Genomic DNA, 12,301 nt, shown 5'->3' with positions numbered 1-12,301 from the left:
GCTTTCCTTGCACTATCATCAATGTCAAACATGATGAAATGTAATTTCGGTTTTGTTTTGTTTTTTTAGCCTGGACTGAAATCTTACTTTATTCTGTAGTCCAGGATCCATGCTTACAGTACAACACTGACAACCTTGTCAGGAAACCCCACAATCCTTTAACTGTATCGCCCTTCTTTTGAAATGTCATCCATAGCAGCGAATCCAGCCCTCCACAGATGATCATGAAAAAGCTGCATTCAAGTGCTGACGCAGCACGATCACATTTTTTTCCCCCCTTTCCAAATGACAATTTCAAGGTAAGCCTTCTAAATACAAACACCAAGTGCTAAAATAACCATCTAAAAAGGATACATTTTTAATCAAGGTTATTATGTACGTGTACAAATAAACAGTGACAATGTTACCAGTACAGTTTTAACTGTAGCCGTCTATCATACCGAAGGCAGTCGTGCCACAGTAAAAGACACTCCCATTCGTTTACTCTCAGTGACACAAGGATAATTCAATGGCTCCTACAAAATGCATATTAAGTAGGTTCAACTTGCATCATTCAGTCCACAAATTCCTGGTTTGTGTAGAAGTGGGCAATTCACTTTTATATTGTTCATATTTGGTTCAGTTCAAGTTCCGAAAACTTGTTTACCTTGTATACTGATCTGTGTCCAGTCAGTTCATCTGCTGCTCAGTTCTCCCACCTATCTAAGCACCAAAATGTCGGTAAAGTCCATTTAAGGGAGCAGGGGAGGGGGGGAAAGAAAAATACAGAAAAATACAACAATCATAGTTCCCTCCAGCCAGCTTTACATCAGTCTGTTAGAGCGCTTTTTGTCCTCTTGCCCTGCTGTCCCCCAATTGGGGTGATGACATTTCCATTACAGGCTCCTGCTGGATTCTGATCCTGCTGGTCCACCTCAACTTCCGGCAGCTCTTCTTGTATCTGCCGCAGTCGGGCCATCGCACGATCGATGGTGGATGTGCTTACCAGGTTGAAGTCGTGCATGCTGACTAGGTGCAAGAGGAAGTTGCGGCAGAGGTTGCGCCGGATGATGTGAGCGCCGCGGTCCTCCACGAAAAGCATGATGGCCTGATTCATCTGGTTGTCTGCAATGAAGCTGAAGGGGGGAATAATCAAATTATAGGAGTCCAGCATTTCTACAGTCAGAGGCTGTAAAAACACCATCAAGCTACTTTGAAGTCACTCATTAATTTGCGGACTACCATTAGAAGCTTTGAGCTCAGCAGCTCCAGCACTGATGTTTTGGAACCAGATTTCATGAGTGCGTGTGGTAGCTACATGTCAACCAAAGGCTGCCCTGCCCTAGAGGATACCTTGCATTACTGATTTTACTCTGGGACCACTTTTAACATAATGTACAAAGAACCTTATGTGCCTTAAAAACAAAAAACAGACTGGAAACTGACAATCAAATCCAAGGCTTTTTGACACACTCATAATGGAGACATGTTTCTCACAGACATCTATGATCTGACTCTTTTACAACTAAATGTGTCGCCACCTGCTGGCTATTGAAAGAATGCAGGTTTTAGAGGCTCCACACTGTGACCAAAATATGTAAAAACTACAATATGACTGCTGGGTGGTTTATTAAATTGAGCATATTCTGATTTGTTTGGAATTGTCTGTGACGACATCCTGTTTAATCCCATTTATTATTTGCAAACAGTTTCCCAGAGCAAAAAGTTAAGAAATAAAATAAATAAATAAAGTCCAATATGTTTTCCCCTCACCCAGTTGAGGAAAAAAACAAACAAACCCTGACACAGTTGAATATAAACTAGCTACACCGTTATAAGCATCCTGCAAAATCTCTGCTTCAAACTGATATATTCAGCATACCCATGCTTCATGACGTGCAGGTTCCACAGCTTCATCACCTCCTTCTCTCCTTCATTAACGTCCGTGAACTCATCCAGTTGCTATAGTAATTAAAGAAAATAAATAAATGATACTCAATTAAGATACACTCCAATATGAACAACTTGCCATATAAGCCAAATGTAACAGTAAAACAGTGTAATGTGTGTCGAGTTTTACATCATTACAATTGTGAATAAGCAGTAATGAAAACTTATCAGGGGCTAATCTCACAGGTTTTCTGTCACTCCTGTCAGAAGTGTAACTAACAGACTTTGTTCTACAGGGTTCGGTGAGATCAATAATGAAGTGACACATGTTGTGTATCAGTTGAAGAACAAGCTGAAGAGGTGTTCAGTGTTGGCAGCAGTTTTTCTGCCCTGAGCACCTCCAAGTTATTTATGGGTGACCGGCCAGACCCAAATGATTTCTCACTCTGTTGCTATGGTAACTCTGAAATCTTTGTTTTGCCATTTCTCAGTTTTCTTTGGGTTTTTTTTTAATGTTTCCCTCTCATCCCAATTGTGGGGGTCTGGGAAATTCAAGGACACAATCACAACTTTTCTTTGGATTTATTTCATTGGTGAATCATTTCTCCTTCACTGAAGTTGATGACAATCAGCCTTTTACTGGGTAAAAATGACTTTATGAGCACTGGTTTCTCACCGTGGCAGTTTTCTCCCTGAGCCACTCTGGATCCCTTTCATCCTCGCTGTCTACATCCATTTCCTGAGGCCGCAGGGGCATGCAGCTATCACTGTGGAAATAAAGGCGGTTATGTCCACTGACATAGGTCCTCTGCTGCTCCAACTCTCCGTCCTCAGACTCCAGGAACTCTGAAAGACTTGGTTTGGTCCTCTTGGGCCTAACAAGAGAAGAAGAAAATTCATTTTGTATTTAACACTGTGTAGGCTGACATTTCAGAAATATATAATTTTACTGTCGTACATATGAAATAATATTTTCAAAGCATCCCTAGTTTGAGGTGGAATTGAGGTAACCTTTAATAAAAATGTACGTAACCTTGCATCCTCACCAAAATAAACATTTGCTCAGTTGTTAAAACTAGGATATAAATTTATAGGGGGTTTTTATACACTTGTCCGGATTTTTTGCCATAATTTGCGTATGAAGTTTTACGTGTTAAGGTTTGTGACTTTTAAAGTAAAGGTTTATGATAAATATGAAGATACTCCCCTCAAAGGAATCAAGTAAAAACTCTTCACACTATTGTCGGTGTATGCTTTCATCAGACAATTACATCTCGGCTTTCCAGACTATTATCAACCAAACTCATTTCTACCCGATACATTAGTATAAGAACATATCAGAGCTAATCCGTTTAGAGTTGCCTTCCTGCCAAGTTCCTCAGACTTTTGCTCCAAGTCTGTTTAAACCATGGTTAGTGTGCATGATCACGTCATTAACGTTAATTCAGCTCATTACCCCTTCATTAACAGACAAACGAAGAGGAAAATGAGTCCGTTCTGTTAACTCTGACTGAAGGTCGTGTGTCTACCTGGAAACCAGTACGTGAGTCACAGCGGTCCTCTTGACTGGGCCGTTGCGGCTAAAAGCAAAACCTGGCTGGCTGTGGATGTCCTGAGGGTTGCCAACGTATGAGCCGTCATAGCACTCGTTGATGGAAACGTCTATCCTTGCTCCTTTAGGGTGAGGCTGCAGATTAAGAAACAAATAAGAACTATATCAACCATTCAACTGGTAAAACAATCATTCAATGGTTAATATTTAATATGGAGCAAATGATGTGATTAGATAACAGATTAAATATTTGAGGAAAAATCAGGAATAACGACAATTAGCATAATCCCATTCTCCTTGCACTCTTTAACTGACAAGACTGAAAACACATAACACAAGTGTATAGTTTATACAAGTGTTTTAAGATACAGCTTGCAGATTACACACACACACACACCATCTTTGAACTTTAAGACTGTGTGAGATCCCATGATGTCTTGTGAAGACTCATGACTTGCCCAGCCACACACACACTTATTTCTTACCACATAGTTGAAGATAAAGCGGGAGTGGGAGAGTTTGAGGTGTTTGAGCAGGCTGTAGAGTTTGCTGCAGTTCAGGGTACACCAGGGACAGTGAAGATCATCTCTTGCCTCCGTCTGCTGCCGCGTATTATTGTTGTACAGAAACTGAGGAAGAACAAACCATTGATTTACTACAAGATAAACCAGAGATGGTGAACCTACAGCAGATGTAAAGCAGGGTCATAAAAATCAGAGTTACTGTCACTTATGACACGCTAAGGGCAAGCACCCAACAGCTAAAAATTGCCGCTACATTAAGTTTTAAAAAGGTGAATGATTACTAGTGGTGCAACGGATCACGGTTGATCTGTAATCCGAACCGTGAGATTTTTTGATTCGTTGCACCACTAATGATTACACCAAAATAAATAAATAAATAAATAAATAAATAAAGAAGGGGGGGATCAAAACATGACAGTAATTCTAAAACAGCTCCAAAAAACATACCACAAAGACACTGCACATTTTTATCAACCTAAACAAATGGTTCTTATAATAAGTGTGCCAGGCTCAAATGTATTCCTTACTGTTGTGTGGTGTACCTGATAAAATATACGTAGCTTCTGTCGCGGCTCACATGGGACCTGCTCTTTCTTCGTCTGAATGTCTGTGCTGACTGACTCTTTCACTGCTGACAGGAACAGATGGAGAAGTTAATTCTTGGAGAGTCACCAAATAACAAATTATGTGGACTTTTTTTGTAAACACACTGAAGGGCTTCTTTGAGAAGGAGAAATTGCATTTCCCCCCCTCCCCGCCCAGTAACAAAAGATACACAATCTAAGTGCAAATACACCTGTTGATAAAGCCCATTTCAGACATGGAATACGTAACATTGTTGTAGCTTCACCTACATGTTTATGTAATGACCTGATGACATTAAAAACACACGGTCACTGAAGAATTTCACCTTTGTTACAACACAGAGCACAAAAAGAGTTTCCTTTCCACCACAAGAGTAGAAGCACACCTAATGAGCAAATAAAGGAGGATGAGTGCTTACATTTCTGAAATGGAGAGCATAAGTGACAGGATTTAAAACTTGATGTGCAGATGAAAGGTTAAGCCACAGAGAAACAATCACAAGTGCTTAAGGTGAAAGAGATGAGAGAGATACTAACCCACCCCCTCACTAGGCAGGTCAAGCGTTCCTTTAACTACATCGTTAGTTATATTTAGTTCCATATAAGAACCCATATTGAATACTGACATTCATTCGCAAAACAAACACTTTAGACACTCCTACTCTGTGCGCAGAAGTCCGAGAGATCTTCCAAGAAAGGTGTTGCCATGTTCCAGAAAAAAATAAAATAATTATTGCTCAATAGTCAGCGATTTCATACCTGTTGATCTCTAATCTGGAACATAACCTGTCCTGGAGCAGGTTATATACGCAGCATAAGTTACCATGGCGAGCTACTCCCGTAAGAAGTAATCCACCTTTGTAGTACTGAAAACCCAAGGTTAACCCTCAAGTTGCTGAGATAAGCCAAAATCCAGCTTCACAGCAGAGACCTCTGGTCCCCTGTTCCAAAACCAACCTAAACGCAAACAGATCATTTATGACATGGTTACACTATCTTAGCATTAAATAAATTGAGCCATTAGGGGCTCTGACTAATGCTAGGGGACACTTTGGCTGAGGAGCACCACTGCAAAATGGTAACATTAGTAAGTAAAGTATATCAGTTAGCACTGGAGTCAATGTAAATAATGTTACATCCAAACAGATGGCTAGCACTCACCATATCAAAACAACCCGAGCTTTTAGAGATAATTAATAGGACCAACTCATAACTGTGTGTATGCACACATGTCAGTCCACACACAGTTACTAATGATGAGACGTCAGGCAGTGACTCATAACTGCTTTTTGCTCATTTGGAAGCATTATGCCAAATACTGATATATATAAAATACTCCCCCAAAAAATAAATAAATAATTAAGTAGCGACATTGTGCCTTTTACAGAAGGATTCACGGGATTGTTCCAACATGATGGTGACGTGCAGAGGTGCCTGCACATTTATGGGATGAAAAGCATGTCTGAAAGGGACTCAACAGCTATTTACACAGCGCCTTTTGCCAGATTCAGTTACAAATAGATCATCCCACACCAACATCATAGTGGGCGAATAATCCAAAAGCATGACCCACTCGGGTTTGTCAGAGAATCTGTTCAGGAAATCTCTTTATTTGGTGTTTTGTCTGAACCCTTTTGCAGTGCTTTTAATTAATCAGAAGATCTGGCCTTCTCTTGTCATCTGGACATTTTCTGGTCCTCCTCTTGAATGTAATATAAGATAAAATGTAATCCAGGGATTTTGAAAAACCGATAGCATCACACTGATAGAATTTTTCCACGTCATTGCATTGCTCTAAATTTCTAAGTTCAAGCTACCGTGAATTGTTTTTGTACTTACTCATGAGGGCAGTTCGGTGGTTGCTGGTTCTGGTCTCCATAGGGCTGGAGCTATCCGAGTTGCGCGTAGAGAGGGGTTTAGCCACAGGAGCAGTGGACTTTCCACTGCCATCACCTGTCCAACGCAGCGTGAACTGCAATGTGGGTCCCTGAGAAAATGTCTCAAATGGTGGCAGTCTCTGTGGGACAGTCATGGTCAGTGAAGCAGTGAGGTGGACAAGAAGGAAATTAGCATTCAAGTTCAATATGACAAACACAATTACACCTTCCTTTCAGAGACCGAATCCAGCCAGCCTACCTTCCCATCAAGAATGGTTTCCCATGTGGCTCGCTTCTTGCTCACAGGGCTGTCGTCCATCCCTTGCATTGACACCTCATACTCCCCATCCAGCAGCTGCAGTCTCCTGTGGACAAAGCAGTGCATGTTTTGAGGAGTACAGGCAAAAGCGACTGGAAGAGGGACATATTTAGAACTTAAAAAGGAAAGAAAGTACAAATCCTTACCTATTCTTATCAAAGACGGTCATCTGTGCAACATAGGTCTCTGTGGTCTCTCCTTCATCCCTATGGGATGAACTTCGCTTCTTTCTAGTAGGAGTATCTGTTACATCTTCATGTTTAAAAACAAACAAACAAACAAACAAACAAACAAACAAATAACAACTGAGACCAAGAATGTAATATCTAGCCAGCAACTATTTCAGTTACAGCTGGTATCATTTTCAGATGAGATGCTCACAGAAAGAATATTCAATCCCTTATGCTACTCTCCCAACAAACTGCACTGTTAAATTATTCATCTAAATGGTGCACAGTCAAAAACAGAGCATGAAAAGGTTTTACTGTGGGATTCCTACCAATGTTTTCATTGGCCTCTCCATTCACTAGACCACTGGCATCCCTTCTCCCTGTGTGCGATACCCTGAACAGAAGCGAGTAGGACTTCACCATGTGGCTGTTGCTGGGCTCAAATTCATTGCTGGGAACCAGTAAGGAAGGGTAGGAGCCGGGCTTGGTTTGGTTACTGTCGGGATTCAAAGGCACCTGCTTTTTACCTGTAGGCACTTGCTTTATCGGGCAGCTGACATCCTGAAATACAAAAACAACCACAAGTGAGCAACGGCAGATGCATTGATATGTTGCCAAAAGTGACAGACCCAGTGTTTTACTTTACCTTGCGTTTTTTATGGCAGACTTTGACAAGTAGCACCTCTAAGGACACAGAATTTTGTTCATTTTCTGAATTCTGAGATGGCTTTTCTAGAGGGAAACAAGAAGAGTTTGTGTCAATCACAAACAACTGTATATTCTCCTTCTTTCTTATATACATAAGAAGCATCTCTTAACATCTAAGGAGCTTGGAAAGAAAAGCGTCTGGACTTCTTTAAGTTGCTTGAAGACGTTTCACCTCTCATCCGAGAAGCTTCTTCAGTTCTAGGGTCAAATGGTTGACCTTGGACTGAGAACCTTCACAGACATATCTCTTAACATCAATTAATGTTATACTACATACAACTGTAAGACTGCATAGCAGTATGTTGGCACAAAAAAAAAAAAAAAAAAAGGTTCTTCTGCCTTGCTTCTGAGTGACTACTTTTGTCATTTCTATCAATGTGGTTGTTTAACATGTGTCAAAGCAAAACCAAATTTCAAACAGCTGAATATTGTAGAAATTTCTGACACACCTAAGCATTTCTGAGTCATTTCTTTCATAGGGAAATACACAAAACACAGGTACTTGGTGAAGATTAACATGTGCTTACCATCCTTATGGAAGAACCCAGTGAATGTTAACTGTAGATGTGAGGACAAGCTAAAATAAAAAAAAAAATGCACAGGTGAAACTAGGTCATATCAAGTGCTACAACTGTTATTAGCTTTGTTCAATACAAAATACAGAAAACAGATGCAACACATGTAAAGCTGTGTTACCTTGGAGAATCCTGCTCCCCCTTCATCTTCACCACTGTCTGCAACATATCATCCACTTTGAATGTTTTCCTGGAAAGAAGTCAGAGAACGTTTGTTCACAAACATCGTCAGGAACAAATCATCTTTAACCAACTATGACAGTGCATCGTTATGACAAAAAAAAAAGAAAAAAAAGAAAAAAAGAAGGATTCCCGTTTCTCCAGACTCCATACCTTCTGGCATTTGTTCGACCATTTCTGTGAGACATGAAGGTGAGTGTCCTGTGCAAAAATATGGGCTAAGAAAAAAAAAAAAAAAGAGGGTGGGCGGATATCAGTCATTTTCCATCAGCAGTTTAAAGCAGTTAAATTAAGATATAAATGTGTAGAGTATTCACTTACTGCAATCAAATTCCTTGTGCGTAGAAATCTGTATATCTGAGTTGGTTCTAGAAATACAACAAGTCTTGTTTTAGACAGTATCACACCACTCTCATACAGACTTGATCTGAAAAACCCATCTATGTAGTGCATTTCTCACATGCCAACACTTCTTCTGGTATGTGGTGACTAATTTGACATGACACCCCCCCCCCCCAAAAAAAGTGTGTGTGTTTTAGCCTGATTTCAGTCTGATAATTGTTACCTTACTACAGTAGTCATTACGTTAAGTTAAAAACAATATTTAGGACTCCATTTGGAATTAAACCAAATGCCAGACAGTCAAAAAGGCAACTAAAAAAAACCCCACAATAAATCACAGTAAAAGTGATCAGAGTAGCGGAACAATCACGCAAAGCACAGGAAAGTCTCTCGTGAACCTAAACCGTAAACTTGTATTATAATGTAACAAGTAGTGAAGTCTCACTTTCAAAGGCCTGTAGGAACAGCTCATGGTCGGCCTGAATCTGCTCCATCTTGGGCTTTTTTACAGAGTTCATCATTGCTGATGAGGCAGGGTAGACGGCGCCGTTAGCTTTGCAACTGGCCCCGCTCATAATATGACCTGAGTTCTGCGGAGTGAGACAACACCACACGTTAGAAGAAAAAAGATTAAGGCATAGGTGCGGGAAACACAACAAGTTAGCTTAGCAAAACACTAGCATTAGCACGCGAGCTAACGGCTAGAAGCACAGCGCTAACACGCTAGCCTGCCTTTTACCGCACTATTTATTCGGTTAATCAAACCGCCGTTAACAAAGCTTCCAAAATTTGTAAAGTGGCAAATATGGGGTATATAAAAAAAGTAACGTACCCTGGCTGATGGCATTAATTTGCTGGCCTCGCTGCCTCTAGCACAAGCCTGGCAGACTCAACAGCAGAAACCTGTGAAGAGGAGGCGACAAGACGCTGGCTAGTTAGCTAGCAGTGCTAGCATAGTTTACTTCAAAACAAACCTCCGGACACTCGAAGCTGTTCTGCATTCATCCGTCCGAAATACTACCAGTAGTTCTGGGTATATTGGACCCGATTATTGATATTCTATCTATAACTTGTTCTCAATGCGGTATCCCTTCAATTTGTACTGAACAACAGAGCACTGGTCAGTTGTCAGCCAATAGGAGATGAGCGGTGCCAATGCAGAACTTTGATTGGCTACTCGCTTCAGTGACGTCAGACAACGCGCTCTCGCTTTCCACGATTTTGCGGGAAATCGAGTCCATCTGCATTCATCATAACCAGACGAGCACACAGCAGCCAGAGCTCTGTCATTCACAAAATGTACTCAAGAATTCACAATATAAACCCTACGAACCCAAATATATTCAGTCTGACTATATAGGGCAGGGATAGCTCAGTAGGTAGAGTGGTGGCCCCATGATCGGAAGGTCGGCGGTTCGACTCCACTGAACGGCTACCCTGAGGTACCCCTGAGCAAGGTACCTGTCCCTACACACTGCTCCCCGGGCGCTGCACTGGTGGCTGCCCACTGCCGGGTGAATGGGTTAAATGCAGAGGAACTATTTCCCTATGGGGACTAACACGCACACTTTACTTTTACTTTATTTATCAATGAAAAGATAATAGCAAATGAAGTCGGAATTAATATTTATATTTTCTGTTTTATTGCATTGACCCATTGTTGTTGAGAGGTACTTCACATTTGTACGAATATTTTCAGTAGAACATAAGGATACAGGTGCTGTAGGTTAAATTGTGCTGTAAAAGTAGAAAAGTGTGGATCAAATCTATGTTAGTAATAAAATGTGGACGCTAAGAACATTAAACAAATAACCTAAAAACTTAACATTTACTTTTTAGTTTTTAATAATGTCAACATTATTCAAACAGATTGTACTCTTCCAGCAGGTTACAATAACTGTAATATTTACATACGTGGTATAAATGCTACGATTACTGTAATTTTTAAAAGATCATATTCTAATCCATGGAAGACGTTAGAAAAAATATTACGTTATTCACGGGCGTTTCTAGGTTTTTTGTTGTAGTTTTTTTATTAATGGGGTGGCACAGGGAGGAATAAGAACACAAAGGAGACTAATGTGTGAACCCTTGTGTCCTATTATAGATTTATTACATGAAAAGTGCTGCTGTACTCCTTCTTTTTCCTTTCTTTCTTTCTTTCTTTCTTTCTTTCTTTCTTTCTTTCTTTCTTTCTTTCTTTCTTTCTTTCTTTCTTTCTTTCTTTCTTTCTTTCTTTCTTTCTTTCTTTCTTTCAGATACTCCCTTTTGGGGCCACCACAGTAGATCATCTGCTAAATCTCACCTTTTCCATCTCACCTGTCACGCCAAACTTCTGCAAGTTGTCCTTCACTACATCCACAAACCTCTTCTGAGGTCTTTCTCTTTTGTTCCTGCCTGGCAGCTCAATATTCAACATCCTCTGTCCAGTATATCCACTACCTCTTCTCTGCACATGTCCAAACTACGTCAGCTTTGTCGCTCTAATTTTGTATCCAAAGCGTTCAACCAGGGGCGGATCTAGAGAAATTTTCTGGGGGTGGCATGATGGTAGCATGGAAATCAAATAGGGTGGCAAAATCAAAGCCTTTTTTGAAAAACACACATGCAAGTGTTACATATGGGTAAAATTATTCAAATGCAGTAAGTATACACGTTTCATACAAATATAGTCTATCACTTAATTATTTTCTGTAGCCCACATAATTAAAATTTTCAGTGACATAAAACATGTGAATTCACATTTTTATGTACTTTTGATTTACATTTGTATTTCACCTTCAAATTGTTTTAAATTATTTTTTCCCTTGCGTTGCTTGGTATCATTCTTTTTAGCTCAACCTCGTGTATCTGAATTTACAGTTATTTTTTCATTGACATACTATATTAACACAACTGATCTGAAATCAAACACAAAACATAACATCCGAGAAGTTGTTTTTTTTTTTTTTTGGGGGGGGGGTTAACTGTAAAAACCACAGACACGTTTAGCAAATTATTTTCATAACTTCAAATACAAATATAAATTGTAAATTTTGAAAACTTATGCACAAATTTTGTAAATTATAAAGTTATATACAACTATTTATCTAAAAATGTAGCCAATGCATCTGGTGTTTTTTGTTTGTTTGTACAACCATTTAAAAATACTACTATAACTAAAATGAGAGAACAATCAGTTGTCACAGTAGGATGCCCGATAAAAATTATTTGTGCCAGTAAAAAAATTGTTTGTCTGACACAAGACAGAGGAGAACACCGCAGGGATAAACTCTGCAGGCCTGACAACAGGAGATGTATCACTCCTCTGGTTTTCCACCTGGAGATGGTGTTTACATTGAAATCTACCTTTGTGGCCTTCATTTGTACCCACTGACACACAAAACAAAACAATGACTACACAAGACACTAACTACACAATACAACATAACACACAAACTATAAACTCCATGCTAAACGTCATAAATCTCTCGCATCTCAAAACTCTCTCTCTCTCTCACTCGTTGGCTTTTTTTCCCTTTTGCACTGTAATTAGAAAATGCTTTTTTGTTTTACCGTTTATTCCACGCTAAACGTGACGATAGTATTTAAAAAAAATAAA

The 12,301-nt window shown here is 39.8% G+C and overlaps 1 protein-coding gene across 2 annotated transcripts; it reads right to left on the bottom strand.

The window, feature by feature from the left end:
- Nucleotides 1-336: 336 nt before the first annotated feature.
- suz12b (SUZ12 polycomb repressive complex 2 subunit b) lies at nt 337-9,838 on the bottom strand. Of its 2 annotated transcripts, none has more exons than XM_005936435.3 (17): nt 9,533-9,838; nt 9,146-9,290; nt 8,680-8,726; nt 8,512-8,576; nt 8,300-8,368; nt 8,131-8,180; nt 7,542-7,627; nt 7,225-7,456; nt 6,872-6,977; nt 6,666-6,771; nt 6,369-6,546; nt 4,488-4,573; nt 3,907-4,050; nt 3,399-3,556; nt 2,546-2,744; nt 1,862-1,941; nt 337-1,115 (listed from the first exon to the last, which is right to left on the bottom strand). In XM_005936435.3, the coding sequence occupies exons 1-17, from the start codon at nt 9,545-9,547 to the stop codon at nt 809-811; spliced, it is 2,073 nt and encodes a 690-aa protein (XP_005936497.1). In that variant the 5' UTR covers nt 9,548-9,838; the 3' UTR covers nt 337-808. The 2 variants fall into 2 exon arrangements, with proteins under 2 accessions (XP_005936497.1, XP_005936496.1); XM_005936434.3 differs by having other exon boundaries at nt 4,488-4,576; nt 9,533-9,837.
- Nucleotides 9,839-12,301: the final 2,463 nt, after the last annotated feature.

The sequence above is a fragment of the Haplochromis burtoni genome, unplaced genomic scaffold (assembly GCF_018398535.1).
Source record: "Haplochromis burtoni strain Fernald_Lab_line unplaced genomic scaffold, NCSU_Asbu1 Contig_212, whole genome shotgun sequence".
Lineage (NCBI taxonomy): Eukaryota > Metazoa > Chordata > Actinopteri > Cichliformes > Cichlidae > Haplochromis > Haplochromis burtoni.
Note: the sequence above shows the minus strand (reverse complement) of the source record. Positions and strands in the feature narration are given on the sequence as shown.